General features: G+C 52.4%; 1 protein-coding gene across 1 annotated transcript; it reads left to right on the forward strand.

Moving 5' to 3' along the window:
• Positions 1 to 27,684, forward strand: P2RY2 (purinergic receptor P2Y2). Its single transcript, XM_032489321.1, has 2 exons — positions 1 to 214; positions 14,884 to 27,684. Exons 1-2 carry the CDS (start codon positions 156 to 158, stop codon positions 15,911 to 15,913), a joined length of 1,089 nt encoding a protein of 362 aa, XP_032345212.1. The 5' UTR covers positions 1 to 155; the 3' UTR covers positions 15,914 to 27,684.

Below are 27,684 nucleotides of genomic sequence, written 5' to 3' on the forward strand. Positions count from 1 at the left end.
GGCAGTTTACAGGGGCCAGAGGCGGAGAAAGGGCGGCGGGCGTGCCCGGGAACGCGGCGGGTGGCGATTCAGTCCGGCGCCAGGCAGGCAGAGCCGCGCATGAGGCTGGCCGAGGGGGCACGGTTCTGGGCCTGTGTGAGCGTTCCATCGGGTCCATGGTGGAGCTCAGTTTTCACTGGAGCATCGATCTTGCGGAATGTGGACTGATACCCTGGTGAGTGTGTGTTCGCGTATTGGGAAAGTTTGGGTGTCACTGGCTGAGTGCGTGCGCCCCTGCGGGGTTGAGAGGCTGAACCTGTGGAACTTGTTTGAGTGCTCTGGTGTGGGTGCCCTCGCGGCATGGAACCACGGCCAGAGACAGGCCAAACCTGGAGTCCCGCTGAGCCCCCTACCTCCAGGGGCACTCTGGGTGGCAGCTTCTCCTAGGCTTCGGCAAGATTGGGAGGGCTGGGGCAGTGGCCTGGAAGGACAGTTAAGCCTCTGTCAGGGGACTTTTAATCTGGCAGGCTGCTGTAGGAAGGGTCAGTCGGGAGAAAGGCATTGTATTCCCTCCTCTCCCCAACTAAGGCTGTAGCAGGCTTAGGGTCCCCCCAGGAGCCCAGACCCAAGGGCCAGGCCCTACTGCAGACCAGGACTGACTGTTCAGGGGTCTGTGGGGGCTCTTCCTTTCAGCATGCATCCTCAGCTTCCCTGGGCCCACAGCGTGAAGTGCCGGTTTTGTTTTGTGTCTAGGCTAGAATAATGAGGAGCTTTTGAGGGCCAGGGTGGAGCCCAGATAAAGTCTCAGCTATCTATGTGTAGGAGTGTTTGGGAAGGAGAGTCTTTGAGCAGACAGGGCCCTCAAAAGCTCTCTGGAGACCCAGAGATCCATACTCCATCCTGCCATGCACAGTGTGACCCTGGGCAAGGCACATCCCTTTTCTGAGTCTCAGTGACCTCATATGTAAAAGGGGAATAATAATGATGTGGAACTTGAGAGCTGTTGAGGAGCTGGTGTGTGGGTCATGTTTAGCACCAGTGTCCTCCTGGGCAGGCTTACTGCTTGAGGGTAGGAGGGTCAGTGCCTGGAGGAAACTTCCTGAAATCCAAATCCCAACCATTCTCCTCCTTGAGCTAAACTTTCACGGGACTTACACAGGTCCAAGCCTGGATCCCTTAGCCTGGGACTCAAGGCCTCTGAGAACTGGTCCTTGCCACCCTCTCCAGACACCTCTCCTGCCTAACTCTTCACCCTCTAGTAAATGCATGTAATCTGCTGTGCACACTAGTCATTTTCTTGCCTCTGGACCATTGCATAGTCTATGCTCACTGCCTGAAATGCCCTCCTACTCTCATCTTCCTCAGTTGGAGAACTACCTAGCATTGAGGCCCAGCTCAGATGTCCCCTCCTCTGGGAAGCCTTCCTTGATTCCCCAGCTGGGTTGGAGCCTCTTCTGGGCTCTTGCAGTCCTAACACTGACAGCCCTGGTCCCACCTTAGACTGTTATGGTCTCTGTCTCTCTTCTCCTTCCCAAGGTCTGGAGACCACTGGAGGGCAGGAACTGGGTCTTACTCATTTTGGTGTTGCCAGGACCCTACATAGGGCCAAGCTGAGCTGAGAGAGCAGCAGCAGCCTTTAACTCCTGCCTGCTGTCCCCAGCTTCCCCCATGAAAGCCTGTTTATAGTGCAGCTCCATGTCATTACAAAGAAGGGAAAACCAGAATCCGGTCATCAGAATGGGTGGCACAGATTGTTATAACAGTGTGTCCTGGGGCACTACGGGACTCAGAGTGTGCAAGCTAAAAACTTGGATTTCGGCTTATAGGCAAAAGGGAGCCATGGAAGGTTTGTGAACAGGGCAGATTCATGGTCAGAGCAGCATTTCAGAAAGATCTCTCCAGCTACACTGTGGAGAATGAATTGAGTAGTGTTAAGTATAGGGAGGTCAGGACATTTGTGATATAGACACCAGAAACATCCAGGCATTATTTAAACTCTGAGCCCTTGCCCCCTTGGCCAGATACTTCTCTGAGTTCTCAGATACTCTTGCTGAAGAATTTGAGGACAGTTAGAGCTTGAGATTGATCTCACCCCAGCTCTGTCCCCAACTTGCTGGGTGGCCTTGGGGCAGTTCCTGCCCTGCCAGCCTCTAAAAGAAGGCCAGAACAAGCGAAGTCCTGAACTGAGAGTATGTGTGGGGAAGGCCCTGGCACAAAAGGCTTGTTACTCTCTACTTCCTCCTGCCTTGGGCTGTCCTGGGGTCTGGCCAGCGGGGTTGGAGGATCACAGTGGGTGACACTCCCAAATGGCTGCCAAGCTGAGACTGTAGAGTGAGGCTATGGCCCCTCCATTCTTGTCATTCTCCTGCCCAGGGTGCACAGGGCTCTGAGAAGTCTTGATCCTCCAAGGATCAGCTCAGAGAGTGTGAGAACATCACCAAGGCCCCATAAGTAACCCCGTGAGTGCTTTGATTTGGCTTCTTTCCTGGCTGTGAGAAGCCACTGTGCCCCTTTCGGTGTCAACTGTGCCATCTGTAAATTGGGCGTGATGATCCTTATGTATTTGAATGAAAGATTGCTATGAGGACTCTTGAGACAGTGTCCAGGCAAGGGCTTTGTAAGCTGTAAAGTGCATACACAGGGGAGACATATGATACTCATAGACCTAAATGCATTTTCAGGGTGATACTAGAGCACAAGTACAGTAGCACAGGATCAATCGTGCTGGTTACTGGAACTTTAGCTATTGACTTCCTTTCTCCCCCTGCTCCCTCTCTGCAGAGATAGCTTACTAGTAACATTTTATAAATGTCCCTTATTTTATCTTCCGTCAACCCTATGAGGGAGGAATTATTGTCCTCGTTTTGCAGATAAAGAAATAAAGGCTCAGAGAGCATCTTGCCCCAGGTCACAAAGCAGAGGTGAAACCTGGGGTTCCTGCCTACCTGCCCTAGCTTATCCCTCCCCGTTCCAGACAGAAGCCCCGTCTGGGTAAGGCCTGGTCCTCTAGCTTTCAGGCTGAAGGAAGTTTGAATCTTGCCCTGAAAACATGTCTTTAGTTCTTGCTTGAGGTCTGGTTACCCAGCTGCTGATAAGATATTGCCTACTCCAGCTGCCACAGGGCCAGAGAAACCTCTGCTGATCTGAGTGAGAGGGAGTAGAGTGAATCTTTCCTCTCTCCAAATGTCCTTCCGTGGGTGTGTCTGGTGCACCTTTTGGTCCACACCTTTGGTCCACACCTTGGTCCACACCTTTGGTCTATAGGCTCCTTTGTGTCTTCAGGCCTCTCCCAGCTGTCCAGCCCTGATGTGGGGAGGCTGGCTATGGGGGCCTTCCCTGACCTTTGCACTCCTCCTGGAGGTCAGCTGCAGGACTAGGCCAGGCCAGGCCAGCTTTCGCTCCCTGTCCACGCCACCCAACACAGGGTAGGCAGAGGGTGCCAGGGAGTGTTTGGGAAATGAGTGACCAGGTGAAAGTGAGCATATGATGGAAGGGGGAGGCCTTACTCCATGGAGAGCTGCAGTTGGCTCTTGAGCAGAGGAGTTCTTCCACTCCTCTGTCACCCCGTCTCCTGGGCCTGAGATGTGTCTGGTCCGGTGAGTAGCTGGAGTCCCTGCTGGGAAGGTGGGCATCCTAGGCTCTTCTGGGCAGCTGCTTCCTCCTTGGCCCTGTACCCTGGTACCCTGTCACTGTCATTGCAGTGATAATGATACTACCTGGGCCCTGGAGCATGGGAGGAGGGCCTCCTTCAGACTTCTTGGAGCCCAGTCCTCTCCCCCTGCCTCAGAGGAGGATATTGGTGTTGCTGTGGCTTCCTGGTGAGCGCCCAGCTTCCTCAGCCCCAGCTTCCTCAGACCCAGCTTGCGGGAGGAGGAGGCTTGCTATGGCTTGGCTGTGGGCTGGCAAGGATACTTCTCATCTCACAGGGAATCCAGGGCCAAGGGACTGGATCTTCCCACCAGACCATGGTCTGTGTAGTCTCCTCGACCTCCCTGCCTTCTGACTCCCCTTTCCTATCCACCATCTATGTGGCACCATCTCTGCAAAGGTCAACTCTGACCATGTCCTTCCCTGCTTAAGCTCTATCATTGTTCCACATTGTCCTCAGGGTTGAGGCTCCCACACATTCTGTGCCACCTAACCTTCCACTCCAGCTTCATATATACCAGGCCTTCCCTTGATAGCCCACACTGTCACCCCACTGAGCCTTTGCACATGCTTCTCCTTCTGCCTTCAGTGCTCTCCTCCCTTTGTGTCCACCTGACAAACTCCTAATCATCCGTCAAGTCCCAGCTCAAATGACCCCTGGAAAGCTCTCTCTGACCACCTCCTCAGGCCAGCTAGGGGTTACTGTGGGTTCCACGCCCCCTGGGCTTCCCTTGGTCATGGCATAAAAATTTAAGTGGACTTGGCCCATGTCTGTATCTTTCTCCTCATCCAGACTGGAGCTCCTCAAGGGCCTGACCAAGTCTGATCTGAGTCTGAGTTTGCAGGGTCTCTCTGGGGTCCAGCACATGGGGACATTGGCAAGTGTTTGCTGAGACATTGTGGCTTCTGGGAAGGTGATTTATGATTGTGTTACTCTGAGAGTCCAGACTCCTGTCGTTCTAAGAATCTCAAAACCAAAGTCTATCAGGAGTGAGTAACAGAATTAAAGAAACATTCAGCATTCACTTCTAGAACCAGAGACTCAGAATTGGACTGTAAGAGCCAATGAACTCCAAAGCCTGGAAGTACTGTAGTGGGACAGTCTCAGAATCACAGACTCATTTGTATCCTGTTCTACATTTGTGTCCCTTTTTCTATTTTAGGGTCCCCCTCTTCCTCCCAAACTGGACCCTCCCTGCTTCTCTGCAGACCTGATCACAGGCCTCTTTCAGGAGCCTTCCCTGACTGCTCTGACCATAACCCCTGCTCCTCCTGTAGGTCACTCGGGAAGGCCCCCTGCTGAGAAGTGTTTCAGGGTTTCTCTGCCAAGAACAACAGATGCAGCCCCCCGCTACAGGACAGTGCATGATTTGCTAGCCCCATGGAGTACCCACTTGCCCTATTGTCTTACTCATTCCTCATGAGCTGTCTTATGTAGCAGTGATTTGCCCTGTTTGACCAGTGAAGAACCCGAGGCTCAGAGAGGGGAACTGACTTGACCAAGATTGCACAGCTTGGATGGTTCCAAGTTGGAAACTGAACCCAGGGTCCTTGCCTCTTGAGTCTGACTGGAGGCAGTTGAGTGTGATGGGTCAGGGTGAGGTCCAGGGCATTGTGTTCCTGAACTGGCTCAGTTTAGCAACGTGTCTCTGTCGCTCTGTGCTGGGCTGGGCTGTGTCAGAGGTGGGTCAGATGGTCTGGAGTCCTACCCCAAAGTGGGGCTGGGGTGCTTAACCCCACACTGAAAATAATTAGAACACCAGACCTTGATAAGGTCATTCTTCTTAAGGAGTCTTGGTTTCCTGATCTGTAACTGGGGAGGACCAGCCTGGCTGACCTGAGACCCACATACTCAGATGCTCTGAGCTCAACACCAGCGGGTGGCCCCTGAGGCTGAGGTCCTGGGGGCTTCCAAGAGGAGATAGGCTCCAGAAGGGGCTACAGAGACCCAGGGCCTCCAGAGGATGCTGCAGAAGCTTTGCACTGCAACAGCACCTGCTGATAACATCTGAGGTTATTACCCCTCAGCTATTTCCCTAGACCAGCCCTAGTGTTTATAGTACAGAAAACACACCAGTCATGCCTGGGGGCCTACTGGCCTTCAGTCCTATGGGGGACATTTGGAAGAGGGGCAGAAGGTAACTTTCAAGATTCTTCCTGTCCTCCAACCCAACCCTCTCTATTCCGCTCAAGCCATAGGGATGACTGACTATTCCCCAAACATACTACATGATCTCCTGCCCCAGTTTTTGCTCACTCTGCTCCTCTTCTCTCTTCACTGGCCTGATTCCCACCCATCTTCCAAAATGCAGATGTCCCCTCATCCAGGACGCCTTCCTTGACCACCCCTATTCCCATTAGGGGCCCTCTTTCTTCCTTCAGCCCTGATCACCCTAAGTTATCATTGCCTATTTCTGGGTCTTCCCCAATACTCTTCCCCTCCACCCCCAATCTTGATAGTGAGCTCCTTGAGGTCACAGAAGGTTCTGACCCATCTCAGAGTCCCCAGGTGCCCTGCACAGGGCCAGGCATAGATATGGGAGCCTCTGTAAAGGGTGAGTGAGTGAAGGCATAGGGTGGGGTCTAAGTCCTGCTGGGGATCTCTAGGCTGCCCTCCATTCTGAGGATGGCCTTCGGTGTGGGAACCTGGACATGTAGTCAGTCTGGCTGTGGTCAGCCTTGTTACTCTGCCCATAATAGCTGTGGGTTTCCTGCCCCTCTTATCTTGCTGAGATACCCCCATCCTCCCTGCTTTCTCCACCTATCGAAATCATCTCTTTTAATTATTACACAAAATGAGTCTAAATCATCTCTTTTAGCTATCTTGACAACCTATGAGGCTGGTACTGTTCTTAGATTGCAAGAAAATTGAGAGTCACGTTGTGGAGCTGAGGCTTGTTCGGGTCACTGAGCTGGAATGGCAGAACTGGGATCTCCCACCCACCCAGTGCCCTCCTCTGCCCCTCCGTGGTGTTCTGGGTCCAGGGCCTCTGTTTCCTTTCACAGCACCCCACCCCCAGCAAGAGTCAGGCAGCAGGAGTTCCCAGAATGGTGACAGGTCACTTTCCCCTGCCAGGCTGGACAGGGCCCGCTAGGTGGGTGGCAAGCAGGCAGTACACTCTGGAGCCACCCTAATGGAGAACCTGGAATGTTGTCCAACCACCCTGGAAATTCTGCATCCAGCCTGGGAACTGCCTCAGCCACTCCTCCTGGCTTTGGGCTCACTAACCTGGGGCCACAGGAGAAAGACCCTGTGTGGGTTAGAGGTAGAGCCCCGTCAAGGGGATGGGTAGTCTGTATGCTAGGCTTGGCTCTGACCTTGGCTTACTGGTGACCTTGGGTGAGATCTTGGACTACCCTTTCTGGCCTTGGAGTTTTTTTTTTTTTCTTTCTTTCTTTTCTTTTCTTTTCTTTTCTTTTTTTCTTTTTCTATTCTTTCTTTCTTTCTTTCTTTCTTTCTTTCTTTCTTTCTTTCTTTTTTCTTCTTTTCTCTTTGCTTTCTTCTTTCTTTCCTTTCTTTCTTTCCTTTCTTCTTTTCTTTCTTCTTTCTTTCTTTCCTCCTTCTTCTCTCCTCTCTCTCTCTCTCTCTCATCTCTCTCTATCTCTTCTCTCTCTTTCTTTCTTTCCTTCTTTCTTTCTTTTCTTTTTTAACTGTGAGATGGGGACAATAACCATCATGGCTGTTTCACAATGAGGGAAGCACCAGGAAGAGCACATCTTGGGCCCTGCCAGTAGGGCATTCCCCTCTGGCAGGGAACTAATCAGACAGGCAGAGCTGTGGGGCTCAAAGAGGGCTGGTCAGGGAGCTTCTTGGAGGGGATGATATGGGCTTTGTAGGGTATGAAGTAGTAGTCATGTTACCCAAAAACAGTGTTCGCCTCTTGGTGGGTGTGGAGCCAAAAATACAACCAAGCCAAAGAGTGGGAGAAGGAAGGATTTATTACTTGCAGTGGTTAAGGAGAACACCGGAAATTTTTCCCAAAGCCGTTTCTCCCTGAACAGCAAACTTGGGGAAGTTTTCAGCTAAGGGTACATACATATTCATGAAGGTGTTTGAGCAGAGAATTCAGCATAGAATTGGGGTAAATGTTGACAAAGTCCAAGCTTTAGTTGATTGAAGTTTCCAGGATCAGAAAATGTCAACATCATCATTCCTTAGGTTCCAGTTGATCTGGTGGTTGAGCGCTTCAGGCTAATCTTTACCATCGAAATAGAACTGGGAGTCTTTTCAACTGATTTATTATTTGCTATTGCTACTTGTCTTGCCCTTAAGATCATTAATTGCTGAGACCTGTTCAAGGGCAAGCATTGTGGTCAGGCTTACATGCCAGGCCTAAAATGACTTCTCTTATGTCAAGAAAGCCATGCCTGATTCTCTTTCTCCAGGGACTCCCTCCCCTATCTGTTTACAGTCAGGGGCACAGCTCCTAAAGTCAGACAGATCAAGGCTGCTCTGCCATTTGCTAGCCTTGTGACCCTGGAGAGGTCACTTAGCCTCTCTGAGCTTCTCAGGATTAAATGAGAAGAGGTCGATGGAGACACCTAACATGGAACTTGGCACAGAGAAAGCCCTCAACTCTTGTGATATAGCTGTTAGAAGATAGGGAGGGTGTCCTTGAGCAAAGATATGACCATGGGACTGCTTTTGCTGTGCTGGAGACAGAAAGATGAAGGTGGAGGCAAAGAGGGAGGGCAGTGTGGAGGGGTAGTGGGGACCAGATCAGCCAGGGCCAGGAGGGATAGGAGTGGAGGCAAGGAGACCAGTAAGTAGGCTGTGCAATGGTCTGGAGGAGAAATGCAGGCTGAGGCACCGGCGCGGGGGGGGGGGGGGGGGCGTCTGCATTGGTTACAATAACTGCGCTTGGTGAGTGATGATTTCACATGAGTGGGAAAGGGATTGTCAAGGATATATTGGAGCTTTGAAGCCTGGAAAGATGGGTGGTTGAGGCTCTTTTCAGAAATGGGCGTGTGGCTTTGAGAGTGTCTTGTTCCACCTTAGGCTTTTGAGTGAAAGCAACTCCTAAGGAGGAGAAGATTGGGTGTGACCCTGGGTAGAACCTTGTCACTAGACTCTAGAGCAGACTGGCAAATAGCTACTAGCCCACTGGTCCACGTCGGCCTGAGACTCCTGGGACAAGGTGCATTGGGAAATGGTGGTCCAGTCTTTCCCGATGCCCCTCCGCCACCCTATTCCTGCAGCCATCCATCTCCTCTCCCCACATTCCCCAATGCTTGCATTGTACTTTCAGCTTGGGGGCTGGCCTCAGCTTTCTCAGACCCCACTCCCCTACTGTAGGGAAATGAAACCCGTAGATAAAGGAAGGGGATATTTTTTCCTCTGAGATTTGTCTGAGGTTCAGGTAGATGCTAGGACCCGCCCACAAAGAGCAGTTCCTCCACCAGGTCACCATTCCCAACTGAAGCCCTGTGCCTGCTATGTGTGGTGGGCCCCCAGGCAAGATGGAAACCAAGGCCAGAATCCAGAAGACCTGGGTTCTGGTCTTGGTTCTGTCCCTGGCTTATTGTGGCCTCAGTTTCCTCCTCTGTCAAATAGGAGTTTGGCACAGGTGATTTCTAAAGGCACTTCCAGACCCTGACTGTCTAAGACTGTGTGTACGAGAGAGTGTCTGTATTGTGTATCTGAGTGTGACTACATATATCTCTGTGTGTCTGGGTGTGTCCACGCCTATGTGTGTCCATGTGTGTTTACAACACCTATGGAGGAATGATTAGAGGTGGGATCAGGGAACAGGGGTACTCCAGATGGAGACCCAGCCTGAGCAAAACTGTGCTGGCCAAAAATACTGCTGAGTGTATATTCGACAAGGACTCTTTCCTGCCGTGGGGCTGAAGCACAGACCAGGACCAAGGGAGAGGGCACAGGAGGCTCAGCTCAGCTCTGCAGGGTGTCGGGGGAAACTTCCCTGGCAGAACGACCCTCCTGTAAAAGAGGGTGCCGGGAGATCTAGGCTGGGAACAACCATCCCTGGAACATGTGAGCTGAGGGTGGACGGCTAGTGGGTGTGGTTGGGGAAAGGGCACTCCTGCCTACTGAGATGAGTACACTAGGTCACCTCTCTGCCTCTTTCAGGCCAAGCTTGGAGCAAATGAGGCAGCCTGTAGAGGGCTCAGCCTGACTGACTTCCTGTGACCCAGAGCCCGTGCTGTCTCCACCTCCCTGTCTTAGGAGCCCACGGCACTGCCTGCTCTGAGAAATGCTGGAAGCTGGGCGAGGCCCAGGCCGGGGGACCTGTTTTTCTTGTTTCCCACAGAGTTCCCTGCAGCCCTGTCCTGGCGTGTGCATTCATGAGTGAGGAACCTGAGCCAACGCTGAGCATCCCAACAGTGAGAGCAGGGGCTGGTCAGGTATGAGTGTATGAGGAAGGGGTCCACTGGCTGGGAGGCTGGGGCAGGCACATTGACACATGTGTATATGCTGAACTGGGGGTAGATCAAGGGGATCCATGCCCTTCTCATCCCAGGCTGTGATGAATTCTAGTTTCCAAGCCAGACAGTCCTGGGTGCCAAGCCCAGTTTTTCCAATTCTCAACAGTGTGATCTTGAACAAATAGCTTAACCGCTATGGCAGTATCTGCCAAGGAGTGAGGAGAGGGATGAAATGATCATGCTGCAGAGTAGCTGCCCAGCCCAGGCTTGGCCCCTACAAAGTGAAGGGTGGTGGTGGTCCAGGATCAGGAGCTCCTGATCCAAACTGACCCACAACCTGAGCCAGAGATGGGTGAGACAAAGCAATGTGGCTCAGACAGATGACCCGGCTTCAGAATGCTCGGGTCCAGTTCCCCTCCCTCTGACATTTCCCTGATCTGTCCAGAGAAGGGCAGGGCTCTTGAAAGAGAGATGGTCCAGGGCCTGCTTAGGGAAGGAGCAGACCTCAGGCCAGCTGGACCCCTGGAGGGCTGGTGTGATCCTTGGCCACCTAGGGTCAGCAAATGAGGAAACTTTAAACATCATTGTTCTCCAAAAGGCCATCAGAGAAATAAGGGAAGGAGAACCTTTATCATAAAGCTCAGCCTCCTCTGGGCTCCCATAGCCTCTTGTGCTTGCTTCATTCACTCATTCATTCATTCTCTCACTCACGTCACACCTGCTTTGGCTCAGGCCTCTTGCTGGATGATAGGGACAGGGAAGGGAATTAGATGGACCTAGTCCTCTAGGAGCACCTGGAATGTGTTGGGGTAGAGGGGTGGAAGGACAATGGAATGCCCTGGGAGGTTAGGCTGGAGGAGGGGAGCTCCAGAGATGAGATGACATTTGAGAAGAGCCTTGAGGGATGGGCAGGATGGAGTGCAGTGTGGGTTGGTCTGGAAAGGCTTTCCAGACTGAAAGAACAAAGGCTGGGAAGCCTGTCAGGGCACTTGCATGGCTCACATCTCCCTCCAGATGAGGAGCTCTTCAGGGCAGGGCCAGCCAGAACCAGGCACAAGGGGCTGGTGAGTGGAGTTGGATAAAGTTTGGTGGGAGCTGGTCTCTGGGGAGTTAAGGATGAGGCCCCAAGGACATCTAGGGTCAGGAGAGGCAGTGGAGAGGGCCGAGGAAAAGGGACGGGGACTTGGCTGTCTCTATAAGCAAGAGCCAGAGGTTTGAGGGGGAAGTCAGGAAAGATGTACTCACAAGTTGGTGGGCCAGCCTGTGGAGAAAGAGGGCCGGTAGGGTCAGTCTGGCTGGGGGCCACGGTAATAGAGTCCCCAGCTGGCCTGGGAAGGTGGAGGCCAGGATGTCTTAAAACAGGTAGAAAGGGCAGCTCCCTTGGTTCATGAGAGATTTAGGGGAGTTTCCACCCTTCTCAGCAGTGTCAGAGACTCTACCAGGAGTTAGTAATTAGCTAGAAACTCTTTGTGTAGAGCAATGAGATGTTGACTATGAAAGGAAGATGAGGGCCCTGACCCTGACTCTGAGAAGAGATCCTCCAGGCCTCAGCCCCAGGGCCTGAGCAGAGCCGGGGTGTGGAGCCGGGACTGGGTGTGTGTGCCCTGAGCATGGAGTATGAAGGGGGCCACCCTCCCTGTCCCCAGTGGGGCAGAGCACCCTGTGGGGTAAGTTTTAGGGCCACAGTTCTACAAGGCTAGGGGATTCAGCCCATGAGAGGTCTGAGCCTCCGGAGGCAGGAAATACCTGATGTCACTTGGGGCTCTGCTGCAGAGCTGGGTACCCCAAGCCCATGTCCCCAGAGGGAAGGTTGCCACTCCCTGACCCCAAGCAGCTCCTCAGTCTCACACCTGGGCCTCCTGCAGCTTCTGTGAGCCAACAACTCTGCCCACCTCCCAAAGTGCCAGACCTGATGGTCCCAGCCTTACCCCATCCCTACATGCCACAACGTCCCTTCTGGGCACCCCACACTTACCTTTTCTGACAGTGAATTCCCCCTGTCTCCCACCTGCTCCCTCCCCTCTTCCCGACCCCTGAGCCTGAGGCATCCCGGCCCCTCCTCCACCCAGACTCACTCTGGGCCAGTCTCTCCAGCCTCCTTCCTAAACAGCTCTCAGATCTCTCCCCTCAGGAGGTCCCCAGGCCTGGCCCCAGCTTGGGCCTTGGTGTTACTCCCCTGGCCCACCACACACACCGACTCCACAGCCTCCAGCGAGGACCTCTGTCACTCCTCCACCAAAGCCCTGAGAGAGCATCCCAAAGATTTCAGGAAAAGGCTGTGTCTGAGCAGAACCTTGAAGCACATAGCACTAGAATGTACCTACATGTGTGGCAGGCACAACTCCAAACATTTTACACAAATTCCTCCCTATTAATAGTAGGTTCTATTAATCACCTCATTTTTGCATCTGAAGGAACAAAGGTAGTCTGGCTCCAGAAGCCAGGTTCTTCTGAATCACTGGAGTTGGCTGCACTGAACGATAAAGAGTTATAATTTCAAAAGGTGAAGAGATGAGGGTCTTGAATGGATTCCAGGTTGAAGGAGCAACATGAACTAAGGCTGGGAGAGGAAATGTGCTGGATGCATTCAGGGAACTTGCAGGTCACAAGGAGTGGGGCTGGTGACAGAGGCTGGATTATGAAAACCTCTGGTACCAGACTGAGGAACTGGGTTTTTTCCTGAGAGCAGACAAGAACCACAGAGTGTTTCAAGCAGGGGAATGAATTTGTCTTTTCCAAAGACCCCTCTGGACTGGGGGGCCTGAGGCTGGAGACAGGGAGGCTGATGCAGTGACTCCAGCAGCAAGGACAGTGACAACACTGGGGAGCAGGGAGCAGGGGCCAGATGCAGGAAATGCTTTAATGGTGAGTCCTGAGTCCTCTGGCTCCAGGCGAGAGGGGTCCCAGCAGCTTGGTCCTGCCAGAGTTACCCCCTTACCTGCATCCTCACCCTGGATCTGACCTGGCTTCTTGGGGAGGAACCTGTATCCATGGGAGGGAGTTCACAGGTACAGGCTCCCTGCCTCCTGGTTGCATTTTTGCTGACAGCAGGAGCTAGGGAAGTCCCCCTAATCTCAATCTCATGGACTCTGAGCTACTTCTGGGAGGCCAGGCTGGGTGGGAAGCTCAGAATCTAAGGGAGTGGATGTCACAGGCCCCTCAGAATCCGAGTCCCAGCCTCTCAGGACCCCAGGTTCCAAAATGAAGGGGATTGTACAGCCCTAGATTTTCAGGATAAGGAGGACTCACACGTCATCTGCCCTCTCTGTCCTCCCAGACACACCCCTGCACCCAGGGCATGAGCCCTTTGCAGACTTTGCTGGAGAGCTGTATACACACCCCAATAAGCAGGGAGTTCACCACGTCCTCCTACAGCGCCTTCTATTGTGGGATGGACCTAGACAGGAATTGCAGCCCATCCCCAGCTCGTGACCTGGGCCAAATTACTTGAATGATCTGTATCTCAACTTCCTTATCAGAAATCTGGGTAGATAGCCTGGCTTCCAGAAGCATGTTGTAAGGATGGAATGAAGTAACATTGATACAGCACACATAGTAGTGGGGTTTGAAAAATGTCAGCTCCCTCTGCCCCTTCACACTGTTAGAAAGTTATTCTTTGTATTTGTCCCAAACCTGCCCATCTGGGACTCCCACTATGATTTCCAGCCTGCTTTCTGGGACCTTTGGGCAAATCTTTGCCCTCCAGACTGCGATATCTGCCCCCTGCCTCTCAGCTGAAAGAGAGCCTTAAGTGGTGATGTTGTAGGGGGTGGGGAGAGGAGGAAGGTGATGTCCTGACTCCAGGTGCTCACTCTCTGGGCAGTCAGGCCCTTTGGGTGTGTTACATGCCCACCAGGGACAAGTTCGGAGAAGGTCAAGGTAGTGATGATGTGTGAAGAAGCTGGGCGGGCCTGGAGGAGGCTGAATTTGCCCCACAGCAGAAGTTCCCCTCCGCCCTTACTCCCACCTCCACCCTAGACTTACCTGGAATCTTCAGGAAGGTCACTATCCCATCTGGTAGCCTCATAGGCCAGGGAGCAGGACTTCTGTTCACAGATGCAGAAAGTGCCAGAAAATAGGAGTGCCTAAAAAATATTTGCTGAGAGGTGAATGAATGACTGACGAGGGAGACCCCTGGAAATACTCCTTCAAATACCAAAATACCAGGCACAGAGCCGGAGCCTCCCAGAGATTGGAAAGATGAGCCAAAAGAAAGAACTTCCTAATGCCTCCAGGGAGGTATGGGCTGCCCACTGGCCAGAAACAGGCAATGAGCACTGGGTGTGAGGTGGACCCAGTCAGCCTTGAAAGCCCCTTTGCATGAATCTGAGATGGTTCCCCTCTGAGAGCCCCAGATCCTCAGATTCTAGAGCTCACAGTCATAGTCTAGAACTCTGTCCTTGAGAGTCTCAAAGAGTCGCCAAACTTTCTAAAGGCCAGATGGTAAGTGTTTTAGGCTTGGAGGAATATATGGTCTTTGTCATAACTACTAACACTACATAAACAGATGGGCATGGCTGTGTTCCAATAAAGCTTTATTTACAAAAACAGACTGGTGGGTGGGCTGGATTTGGCCCTCAGCAGGTAGTTTGCCCACCTCTGTTCTAAAATGTGAGAATTATATGATCCTGACATTCATGGATCTCATGCATTCTTAAGGTTCCAGGGTTCTGATGTCCTGGGTCCAGGGAGAGAGGCAGGTCAGATGGAGCAGACGCCTTGAATGCAGTTTGGGCAGATCTTAACCAAGGGAGTCTATGGGCACCTGGTGTCCCTCATGGCCCTGTTCAGGTGGGTGTGTCAGGTGTCCCTGCTGGGCCCCGGCCATGACCCTGATGGCTGTTCTCCCTGCCACCCCCTTCCCTTCAGGGCGATGGCCACAGGCCTGGGCCTCTGGAATGACACCATCAATGGCACCTGGGATGGGGATGAGCTGGGCTACAAGTGCCGCTTCAATGAGAACTTCAAGTACGTGCTGCTGCCTGTGTCCTATGGCCTGGTGTGCGTATTTGGGCTGTGTCTGAACTCCGCGGCGCTCTACATCTTCCTGTGCCGCCTCAAGACCTGGAACGCCTCCACCACATACATGTTCCACCTGGCTGTGTCGGATACGCTGTATGCGGCCTCCCTGCCCCTGCTGGTCTATTACTACGCCCGTGGAGACCACTGGCCCTTCAGCACGGTGCTCTGCAAGCTGGTGCGCTTCCTCTTCTACACCAACCTCTACTGCAGCATCCTCTTCCTCACCTGCATCAGCGTGCACCGCTGCCTAGGCATCTTGCGTCCACTGCACTCGCTGCGCTGGGGCCGGGCCAGCTATGCCCGCCGGGTAGCAGCTGCCGTGTGGGTCCTGGTGCTGACCTGCCAGGCCCCAGTGCTGTACTTTGTCACCACCAGTGCACGTGGCGGCCGCGTTACCTGCCACGACACTTCAGCACCCCAACTCTTCAGCCACTTCGTGGCCTATAGCTCCGTCATGCTGAGCCTGCTCTTTGTGGTGCCCTTTGCTGTCATCCTCGTTTGTTATGTGCTCATGGCTCGGCGGCTGCTGAAGCCAGCCTATGGGACCATGGGAGGCTTGCCACGGGCCAAACGCAAGTCAGTGCGCACCATCGCCGTGGTGCTGGCTGTCTTCGTCCTCTGCTTCCTGCCTTTCCATGTCACCCGCACCCTCTACTACTCCTTCCGCACGCTGGACCTCAGCTGCCACACCCTCAACGCCATCAATATGGCTTACAAGATCACCCGGCCTCTAGCCAGTGCCAACAGTTGCCTGGACCCTGTGCTCTACTTCCTGGCTGGGCAGAGGCTTGTGCGCTTTGCCCGGGACGCCAAGCCACCCACAGACCCCATTCCTCCCATCCAGGTTCGCCGCAGGCTGGGTCTGCGCAGGTCCTGACAGAACTGACACTAAGAGGACAGGAGACTTGGCCAGGAGTGAGGACTCTAGGCAGACAGAGTCCACACCAGCCGGTGGTGAAAATACTAAGGACATCCAGCTGTAGGACCTGAACCCTTCAGACCCGCACAAATTTATACTGGGGTGTAGGAACTAAGACTTATTCAAAGGGGACAGTCTCCCCAGATATGGACCATCAGTGACTCAGGCCGGAAGGTCAAGGGAGCCACAAGTCCAGTGCTGTGTCATTTGGCATGGGCTCGGTTTGTTCTTTGTGGTCCAGGGAGCTCAAAAGTCCCCACAGTGCCAGGCACCATTTGTATGTGTGAACTGGGGAATAAGGTTTTAAGAAAGGCAAGGGTTCAGGGCCAGTGCTGCCCCTGGTCTGACTCCCACATAAATACCTGGCTGTGCCTGCCAAGGTACCTAGGCTGGAGCCCAGGCAATCAAGCCAAGTAGAGAAACAGGCCCAGGGAGGCAAGTAACTTACCAAGGTCACTCAGCCAAGCCTGAGCCTCAGCTCTCTGGGAGGCGTGGGGCCACACGTTGACCAGAGGACCCTGGTAAGGAGTCAGGGCTGAGCAAGAGGTTCCCACAGTGGGTCAAGGTGGTCTGAGTGCCACCATGGTCTCAGGTCTGCGGAGTCCCCCAGCCCAAGGGCTGAATGTTTGGGAATTTATGTCATAAACCCATCTGGAGGCTGGGAGCTAATCTGAGACTGTGACTTCTACTAAAGTTGTTATCACATGCTGAGCCAGGCCCTGTTGTGTAGTTGGAGGACGGGGATACAGCCTGGGAAACTCTTGCCATCCACACCAGTGTCCTTTCTCCAACCTGTTCTCTTCTGCCACCTGCCTTCCCACTTAGGGGCCTCAGTGGTGGTTCACATCGGGACTATCCTCTCCAGACCCCAGGTCATCCTCCACTTTAAAGTTAACTGGCTTTTGTACCTGGCTCTGCTGGGTGCAGAGAGGAATCAGATAGGGTTACAAGATCAAGATCCCCCAGTTTAGGATTTAAAGGAGGCAACCAATCATGTGCTGATAAATGTTAAACCATTTAACTAACTCTTCAGGTGAGTAACGAGAACCCCTTATTTGTAGCATTGCCAATTGCCATGGTACAAATACTCCTACCATGGCCGGTTTCAGACTACCAATGTGATGTCAACCTCCTTGCAAAATTCCTGAAAATTTAACAATTGGCTTTTGTAAGCAGCTACAATTTCTCCAGCACACCACTGGATAATGCTGAATGGCTGAGGCTGTGGACCAGGGCATCAGGGAAGGCTTCCTGGAGTCAGGGGGTGTCTGAGGAAAGCACTTCATCAGAGAAGAACATCCAGGTACAGGGTGCATTAAGGCAAAGATGTAGGGGCAGGAGAGCAGGGTGTGCAAGAATTGGAAGCCAGCTGGGCAGCTGGCACCCAGGTTCAAGGCTGGAATGAGGCTGGGGTTGGGTCACAAGGAGGCCAAGTCAGGGCTCCCTTCTTGTCCTGAGCATGAGGTTTCCTTTGCACTGGGGATGAGTGTGGGAGGGAGACACTCCCCTTCCTGTCCAGCCCTTTGTCTCCTGGGAAAACCTAACTACATGGCATATGGTTAGTGCTCAGGGTGGGTCAGGGCTTAGTGTAGGGGAGATGAGTCTCACCTGGAACAGGTTCTGGGTCCAGCCAGAACCACTCTGCAGACTGGTGGAGTTCATCTGGACAGGGCCCAGCCCTAGCCTTTGGGCAGGAATAGAGCAAAGCTGAGAGACCTCATTCTTAAGCTCAAGAATAAGGACTCACTTTCTCCCCCTCTGGGAGAGCCCTTGCCTTATGGGCCCACTCTGCCTGAGAGAAGGTCCTTCTTTCCCCACCCCACCTCCACCTACCTCCTATGACTTCTCCACCCTTCTGCTCTGCCTGGCCCAAACGGCTCCCCCAGAGGTTGCTCTACTGAGAGTCTAGCTCCAGAGCGCCCCCATGTGACAGGGACCTGTCACAAGCCATGACCCAAATGATTACTCTGCATTGTGCAATGTGGGTGACTTGCCTGAAGTAGTTGTGAAATGCTCACCCCTCACATTCTAGGTTCTATACTTCTGATAACATAGCCAGGGTCTACATTAGTGTTAGTATTTTTGTGATGATATCTTATAGTCTGTCCTTGAACCTTTCTTGCAGGCCTGAGCCTATCTTTCCTACTAGCTACTGCTCAGGTTGAACCCCATCCCAGTTTATAAGGAGCCTCTACCCAGATAAGATCCTCTGCTGGCCAGGAGTGTAATGCTGAGCTCTGACACCCTCAGCCCTGCTCAGACCCGGAGGCAGAGAGCTATACATCATGACTTTTGGGGCTCTTGATTGTGCATCTGTGTTTGGGGATGGGGCTGTGTCCACCATGGGCCCAAGTTCTCTAGTCCCATTCCTTTCAGAAGGGGTACCTCCAGAAGCTGCCCTGAAGACCCCAAGAACTGAGGGCCACAACACATGGAGACCAAACCATGGCCTAGCACCAGGAAGTCTCCCTTGAACCAGCAGCCTGAGATTTCTAAGGACACAGGACCTAGGGGACAGGAGGGGCTTACTCGCCATCTAATCCTGTGGCAGGCACTAGTAGGGTGGGGAACAGAGACCTAAGAGAAACACGGACAGGCCCAGGGCCCCTCTGGACCCCAATCAAACTGCCTGGCCCTTCGGTATGGACATCTGGCCTTAGTGCTCAGTGCCTGGGCCACCAACCTGGTGGATGAGTTTCCTGACCCTGCTGCCTGGTACTATTTTCAGCCCAAGTAAGAGCAGGATTTTCCACTCCTCCCAGCCCCAGACCATTGTCCAGCAGTGACGTGGAGGGACCTGCCTGCTCTCAAAATATCTCCTCTTACTCTCTGGGCCTCCCTGCCCTCTCCCCACCTCCTCACCCTGACATCACTTCCTGGGGCTGTTGATTCCTGAAGGCCACTGTGAAAGGGCACAACCCCCTGACAGGGACTCCAGGGATTATTCAGCCCAGCTGCAGACTCAAGGCCAGAGAGGGGCGGGGCCTTGCCCAAGGTCACTCAGCAGGTCAGCATGGTGCCTGGATGTACGCCAGGGGCTCAGGCTGCCCCAGCTGCTCTGTTCCCTTTAGTGCAGGTTAGTGCCTTTGTGGGAATCCTCCATCACCCACTCTGTCCCAGCTCTTCCCACTTTGTAGGAGGAGCTGGGGAGCTGAGGCCAGGAACCCAGGGGCCGGGATGGTAGGGAGAGCAGGATGGGAGGAGTAAATGCCTGCTGACTGGCTTACAGCACTGGTCTCAGTGAGGTCTGTGCAACAAGGGCAGGGGCCCTGGCACATAGGGTTCTCTGCTTGAGTGGCAGTTATCCCTGGGCCCAAGAGGGAGGGGGGATCCCACAGACATTCCCACTCTTACTCTCCAAGGTTCAGAAAGGCCCTGACCAACATGTCCTCTAGACACAGTTACTCGAGTCTTAGACCAGGTCAAGCCACCAAAGCTACCCCTCTGCCACCACTCTTGTCATGGCAGATTTGGGCTGATCTGTTTAGAGTTAGGCACATGAGGAAGGGAGCTGAGGTACTGGCCCACATCCCAGGTACCATGCAGGGCCCTCTCACATCCATTATATTATTTATTCTTCACTGCTACTGTGTGAAATCAACATGATGCTCCCCATTTAGTAGATGAAGGGACAGGCTCTGAGAGTTAAGGACTTGCTCCAGGTTATACAGGCAGTAAATGGGTGAGTTAAGATTGAATCCTGGTCCATCTGATGCCCAGATTAGCTCCCTTTCCAGTATCCCATGCCTCTAGTAACCCCTGCAGGGCAGGAGAGTTTGTAAACGACCCTTCACATGATTCAAGATGAAAGGCCATCAGTGAGGTTGGGTTTAAGAGCACCAATTCTATGACCAGACCACCTGTGTCTGAATGTTGCCTCCACTTCCCCCAGCTGTGGTATTTTAGGCACCTAATCTTGCAGCACCTCTATTTTCTCATTTCTAAAAGGAGATACTACCTCCCATGTGGAGTACTAGGAGGCTGACCTGAATTAATACACATGAAGCACTTAGAACAGAGCCTGGCACATGATAAGCATTTACACGCCAAGCACTGTGCCAAGGGAATACGAAGGCAAACCAGCTGGACCCTGTCATCCTGAAGTTGACAGTTTACTATGTAACCACCTTAAGATAAATGATTTGAAGGAAAGGACAGTGTGTCTGGCCAGTGAGCAACAGGGTGTCTGCTGTGGCTGAGGCTTCCCTGGGGTGCGGGAGGAGGGAGCGGTTTCATCCTGGGGTAAGATGTGGGACCACCATCTGCCCTGCCTGGCATTGGGTGGCTTTCAGGCTCACAAGCCCGTGTGGGTTTACAGAACCTTGTCCAGGTGCCTGGCAGTGTAAAAGCAGCAGGGAAAAGTGACAGGGGGTGGAGGACGAGGAGGATGTCCTGGATATCAAGCTTCCAGAGTCAGTCCCTATGGACTCGAGGGCTCCCACCCACCCATGGCAGCAGGCTTAGCCATTTCTCCTTGACTGGTGGTGCCCACCACAGGATACTGCAGCCACCCTTGGTTTAACCAAGAGTCAGAGACTCAGGGCTGGAGGACTGGCCTGGAGCTGGGCCACAGCAGGCAATGGATGGGTGGTTTTTGCCATGTGACCTGAGATCACCTGCCTGCCTTCTCTGGGTCACTTTAAAGCCTGGAGACCTTGCCTCCCACATTCCAATTCTCCCTACCTCAGGGCAGCAGCTGCCTAGATTTTTCATCAAAGACACAGCTGCTTCCCCAGGCACTCCCAAGACTCCCTGAGCCCTCAGTTCTGAGGACTAGAGTGGGGCAGTTGGTCTCCCCTGGGCATCAAGTGACCAGAGAGGTGAAGTGACTCCACTGGCACCACGTAGTGTCTTGGAGTAGAACCAGTTGAATGTCTGATGCTTCTGCCTCCTGTGCTTGGCCAGGAGTGATGGGCTGCAGGGTGAGGGATGTGTTTGCCTTCCCAAGGCATATGTGCTTGTGGTGGGGGGTGAAGGGTTGGGGGAAATGAGCCCCAGAAGCTAAGCTCATCCTCCTCTGCCCTGATGCACCATGTGATGTGGTGAATCCCTTTTTCTCTCTGGGCCTCAGTTTCCAGTTTCCCCAAATGCAACGGACCTTGACTCTATCCAGCCGCTCTACAGTGGCCCAAGCCTCTTTAGTAGAGTTTGCTTCTGTCTGGGTTTCCACTCAGCCAGGTGTCCAGTCTCAGCCCCATCCCAATCAGAAACAATGAGCCAGACCCAGCCAGTCCCCAGGGGCTCACCCCAGACTATTTTCAGCCCTTGGAGTCAGAAAAGGATTTTCCACTTCCAGCACAGTGACTGCCCTGGACCATTGTCCAGTGGTGACCAAGGGATCCGCCTGCCCCAAAATATCTCCCCTGCCCCTACCCTCTGGGCCTTCCTGCTCTGCTTCTCACCTCCACAGCTTGGCATCACTTCCTGGGGCTGTTACTCCTCAAGGCCACTGTGAAACAGCACGTGAGTCCCCTGGGAGACACGACCAGTTGGAATTTATTTCGCCTCTTGGCAGCAACCCCAGGGATTATTTGGCTGCATAGAAGGACTGGAGGCTCTGGGAGGGCTGTGCCTCACCCAGGGTCACACAGCGGTCAGCATGGAGACCACATGTGAGGCCAGGATCTCTGACTTCTTCAGTGCCTCAGCTGCCTTCATTTGCACTAGTCTGTGCCTCCTGGGATGAGTGCTCACCTCGGAAGGCCTGGGGTGGGCATCTGGGGAGAAGCCCGAGTGACGTGGGTGAGAGGGGATATAACTTGGGCTCTGAGCTTGGAACTCCCTGTTCAGTTCTGTGTTTACCAAATGTGGCTTTAGCTTGCATTGAACTCAGAGTTACCAAGTAGCAGCTTCAGGGAAAGAAAGAGGTTGAGGTACCCAGGAAAGCGGAAGCAGGAAGAGCAGGGTTCTGGCCCAGTTCAGCCACCACTAGCTCTGTGATGGCAAACTCAGTTTCCTCATCTGTAAAATGGAACTGTAAAAAGGAGAGTACCTCCTTTCCCAGGTTGCTGAACAGTGAGAATGAAGTAAGGCACAAATATGCAACTTTCTGTTTTCCCCCATCAATGCTCTCTGCCGGATGATGTCTAATTTCCTTTTTCCCCTCTATAAACTACATATTTGGCAAACTTCAAAGCTTTGAGTCACTTTTGGTTAACAACTAAAGTTCATTGCAGTTTAAAATTCCAATCCTCTATTTAATTTACTGCTCCCTCCTCTTCCCCAGTGCTGGGAGGACCCTGCTCCCCCTCCTTTGGGTGCCCCTCTCCTCTGGGTGTTGGACAAGGTAAGGAGAAAAGGGACTGGTGGGTCCTCCCCAGGTCTGCCACAGCCCTCTCTTACTGTCCTTGCTTCTCTGGCCATGACAACCTGGCATCAGTGCCCCTCTGCATGGCGTCCCCCAAACACCAGCTCACACTTTTGTAAAAGAATCTCTTCATTAAACTATCCCAAAGTTACCCAGTTTGAGTATGCCCCATCTTTCCGGCTGAGACTCTTAACTGACACACCCCAGCCTCCCTGAGTGATTTTCCTAGAACATCCTTTCCCCGGCTTGGGGGTGGGGAAGCCCTTTTCCCCTCTCCCTACTTTCTCCCCATTCCCACTAGGTTGGGAACTCACAACTGCAGAGATGTCAGATGTTCAGCTTGTAGAGTCAGAGTGGAGGATGGTAGAGGGCTAGGGTAATAAACTCTGAGAAGGTGTCTGACCTCAATGGTTTTCAGATTTCTTTAGAAAGTGGGTATTTTACCCTCTGTGTGTCCTCAGATTTATGTCCCGAAGCCAAATTCCAAATCAGCAGCCACATGAAAAATCCCACCTCATTGTGGGATTAAACTGTTAGTCAGCCTTTGTGACCAAAGCAATTGCAAAATGTGGGGGAGGAAATTAAAAGTCACCACACAGCCTGTGTAAGTGTGTGTGAGGGGAGGGGCAGTCCTGGCAGTGACCACACAGATACCTGGAGACAAAAGGGCCACAGGTGGGTGGCCAGCCTGTAGAAGGAAGAGAGGGATCAGGAGGGGATGCCAGGAGGTCAGACTAAGACTAGGAGATGGAAGCAGATGGGCTTGGATGGCAGGAAAAGATGGGAGTGGGGAGAGGATCGAACTGCCAGCCCTTTCCATTCCTCCGTTCCCATTCTTCCTTCCTTTCCTTCAGTTTCTCTCCCTCCTCACTCCCTATTTTTCCTCCCCTTTTTGCTCTCTGATTCCAGAATTCCTGGGAGCAAAGAGAAGCAAACAGGACAGTTCAAAACTTCATACCTATTCCTTCATTATGGGTGCTGGCTCAACTCCCATCCCTGGCTGCTTAGTCTACTACTGTGGGTCCCGAGTTCCTGGATGATACCCTGCCGCCCCCTGGTGTCCAGAGCTGGCAGCAGAGGCAGGAATCGGGGCTGGGGTCCAGACCCTCACCTGTGCAGTGATGAGAAGAAAATGATCCACTGGCAGCCTGGTGGTTGGGGAATGTGAGATGGGGGTAGGACTGAGAATTGAAACTGGGAACACAATTTGCAAAATATACCCTGACTTCCGAAACAGGTAACAGTGCCTGACGATGCCATGATGTCCATCTCAGACTAGTTAAGCTCACGCCTGTAAACACTTGTGTGTTTAGACCCACATGGTCCAAGAGAAGACCACAACCAAACTGATCTCATAGTAACACTCCACGAGGACTCCTGTGTTCTCAACATAGGATCGCTGACTGTTCCAGCAGCTCCTTGCTTTGCAAATTCTGACCGATCTCTGCCAAAGACCATCCTTTGACTAACTCCAGCCCTCACAACCCTATAAGCACCCCTTCCCTAACTCCCTCCTTTGGGGACACCCCAGGAAATCCCCTGATGGGAAGTATTTGCTGCAGCAAGTAATAAGCCTGCACCTTGTTCCTGATGGTGCGGGCTGATCAGCATTGTCAAGAGGGTGCTGCCTCTTCCTGGGTGAGTGAGAGCAGGTGACATTTCAGCTCTCCATTCCAGCACACTCACCCCCATGGGCTCACAGGGACTTCCCATCTAGAGTCCTACAGCCCTTATGTGATCCACATGCTGCACTCTGGCACGAGGACAAAGCCCCGAACTGTGGGGTGTTTTATTGCCTCAGAGGAACACACCATGTGCAGCTGCTGGCTTTGTGAAGGCAAGACTGAGGGGCAGACCCAGCTGCTCCACCCTCAGGGCACTGCACCTCAGAGGCCCAGTGTCCCAGCTTGGGGTTTCAAAGGTGCTGACTTGGCCCTCATTGGTTCTGCCAGGAGTGGCGGGTCCCTGAGGACAGTTCCATGATAGCCTCTGACTGTGGGTGTCCCTTTGACTTCCTGCTTACCTTCAAGGAGGCCCCAGATGGTGTCCCCCACCTTCACTGGCTGCCAGGAAGACACCCAAGCCCTGGTGAGTGTTGAGGAGAGGGCTTGCAAACCTGGAGCTAGACTGTAGGCCTTGAGGGCCAGCTGGAGAGGTCTGGGAGCTCTTCTGAAGAGAAACCAGAATCTTCTCCCCTCTCTGAACGTGGGGCTTCTGATAAGGTCTATCCCTCCAACAAGAGTCCCCTCTGCACCTCCCTAACACCCCAGCATAATTTGTATCCTCCCCCCACCTCCAGAGATGGAAAGATCACTCCTCCTAGGCGCCCCCCATCCCTGTGGGAGGGCCCTCCTCATGGGAGCCCTGTCTCCCCAGCTCAGCCCTAGGGGCACATAGCACATCTGCCCTCAGCCCACGTCAGCCACGGGAGGATATGACCATGACCTGGAGTTGGCCCTTCTCCAGGCTGGTACCCCCAGCTCCCTCCCCTGCCCAACTCTAATGCTTCCACCCCCACTGGAAGCCCTTCTGTAGCCCCCCAGAAGTCCTTGCTGCCTCACATGGCAGCCTCCACAACTGGACTCCATCTCCTGGGAGGTGTGATGGAGCTCAGCTGGTCCTCCCAGCAGCCCCCGAAGTTAGGGCTCACCCACCACCCATGAGATGCCTGTAATTTGGATCCCACCAGCACAGCAGCGGATCAAATGCATCTGACTCTCAGTCATGAGGAAGGGGAGGCCCTTGAGATGGAGTGGGAAGCATAGAGTGAAGGGGGAGTCTCAGCCAGCCCTCCAGGCACCCCCCACGTCCTCACTCTAGACCTGCACACCTCATCCACAAGCTTTAATTCCACCTAAACCCAGACACCCTCATCCACAAGGCACAGAAGCACATAAACCTTGGAGTCAGACAGACTTACATTTGAATCTTGACTCTGCCGCTCATTAATCTGATGACCTCTGGCACCTCAATTTCCTCATCATAAAAAAAGGGATAATCATACTCACCTCATATTTTATTTGTATTGTCTGTCTCTTCCTGAAAGCTCCCAGAGGACAGGGGTCTTTGTCTAGTTTGGTCATTACTTTATCCCCAGTGCCCAGAAGAAAGCCTAGTATATAGTTGGTGCACAATAATTGTTTGTTGAATGAATGAGATTCATAGGAATAATTGAGATAAACCATGTAACCGTTTTGCAAAACATCTAGTACCAGTGGGTACTCATTATATAATTCCTTTCCTTTGCAAAGCAAGTCAAATTAATTATTTCAGGTAAGTTTCACAAGAGCCCTTGAGGCAGGAACCTTATTATTATTGATTCATTCATTCTTTATTCAACAAATATTTACCAAATGCATACTATGTTCCAGATACTGGTATAGGTATTTGGAAATTGTCAGTAAATTAAAAAGAGAGATCCTTCCTTTGTGGAGTTTACATCCTAGTTGGGTGGGAAAGACAAAAGGCAACAGATGTCATAAAATGTAAATTCTGTGGTGTTTTAGTAGGTGGCAAGTGGTGAAACCAGCAGAGCAGGAAGAGGGATTGGGAGAGGAGGGAGGATGGGATTTTAAATAAGGTGGTCAGGTGAAGCCTTGGGAGAGGCTAAAACGAGAGCAGACGTGAAGGAGGTGTGGGAGTTAATGAGGGGCTGTCTGTGGTGAGAGCCTTCCAGGTATAGGGAATGTGAGCACCAAGGTCTGGCTGCTGGAGAAAGGAGGCTGGTGCCTGGAGTGAGGACAGAAGATGAGGAGGCCCGAGACTGGGGGAGTCTGTAGGGCAGTGAATGAGGTGGAACGTCATGGCAGAGATACAACCTGATTTCCCTGTAAGAAGACTCAGTCTGCCTGCAGGGTGGTGAATAAACTATAGTGGGGCAAGGATGGGAGCAGCCAGAGCAGGAAGGAGCTAATGCAGGAATCCAGGCGAGAGATCAAGAGGATTAGAACCAGATGGTAGCAATGGAGGTGGTGAGAAATGGACTGATGCCAGATATATTTTAAAGGAAGAGCCGACAGGATACCTGACAGTTTTTTCCTGCAGGGTTTGGCAGGCAGTGAAACCCAGATCCAGAGGAGGCCCAGTGAGGTGCCACTCAGCTGGTCGGTGGAAGGGTGGAGGAGTGGAGGATGGAGCCAGGGGTGACTGGAAGGTCCCCAGGTCTAGGGCAGAGTGGGAGGAAGGATTCTGCTGCAGGTCACAAACCAGCCCCAAGGCAGCTGGGCATTAATTTGATCAATGACTTTTTCCTCTTCCCCTGAATTCCCCTATGATGGCTTTTAATTGGGTTCATTTGTTCGAGACCAAGGGCTGAGCAGACGCCAGAGTGTTCGCCTATTATTAAGTAGATTAGGAAATGGCCCTATGTCTTGCACAGCCAGGAAAGTCAGAGCAGCTGCACAGCGTCTCTGAGGAGTAACCACCGGCCCTCGGTGCACTGCAGATCCATGCCTTTGTCCATGCTGCCCCTCTGTGCCCAGTGTCCTTGCCCCCTGCCCTGCTCACCTGGTAAATGTCTCCTCCTCCTCCAAGACTTGCTGATCCCCGTCCCTGTCCTCGGCCAGCTCATCTTCTGGGGCAGAGAACTTACACACATGCTGAGGAGGGATGCCTGGCTGGAGGGCCTGCCTCCCAGAGGACAAGCATGGCGCATGGTCCAAGTTGGGGTTGTCAGGGAAGAGGGGCCCCCAAAAAGCATGTACATCATAACCCCGCTGAAGTAAAAGAAGCTTCTCCATTTCCCCTAGTTTCACCTCAGGAGGAGTGTGGGGGTGGGGGGTGGGAGCAGGGAGAGGAGGAGTAGAGAAATAAGTGTTAAATTCACAAAATGGAAACGAGCTGGAAATGGAAACTAGACCCAAGAAAGAGAAAACTGTCCCATGGCATTAACAAATTCAGACTGTTAAAAAAAAAATGGTTACTTCCACTTTAGACATTACCTATTGATTTCTTCTGTGAAAGATGAAGGTTTAGCTCTCTTCCCTCATCCTCCTGTTGTAATTTTTGGTTAAATCAATATTCAGTGCTTACATTTTTATGACTTTGAAAGTATTGTTTACAGTTAACATCTAATAGTGTTCTGTGATTACATTTTCTTTCTTGCATAATATTTTGTTTTTCCTGGAATTAATAATGGCCTCACTGTATACCCCTAAGAGGGACATATTCTAAGGACAAGGAGAATTGTAAAGAAATCTTAAACAAGTGTTTGTAATCATATCATGAGTGGCTACTGAGTATTTGAAATGTGGCTCGTCTGAATTGAGATGTGTCGTGAGTGTAAAATATACACTGGGTTTTGAAGATTTGGTACAACAAAAAAGGTAAAATATCTCATTAACTTTTCACATTGGTTACATGTTGAAATGATAACGTTTTGGGTATAATAAGCTAAATGAAATATATCAATCACTAAAATCAA

Source organism: Camelus ferus, chromosome 10 (assembly GCF_009834535.1).
Source record: "Camelus ferus isolate YT-003-E chromosome 10, BCGSAC_Cfer_1.0, whole genome shotgun sequence".
Classification (NCBI taxonomy): Eukaryota; Metazoa; Chordata; class Mammalia; order Artiodactyla; family Camelidae; genus Camelus; species Camelus ferus.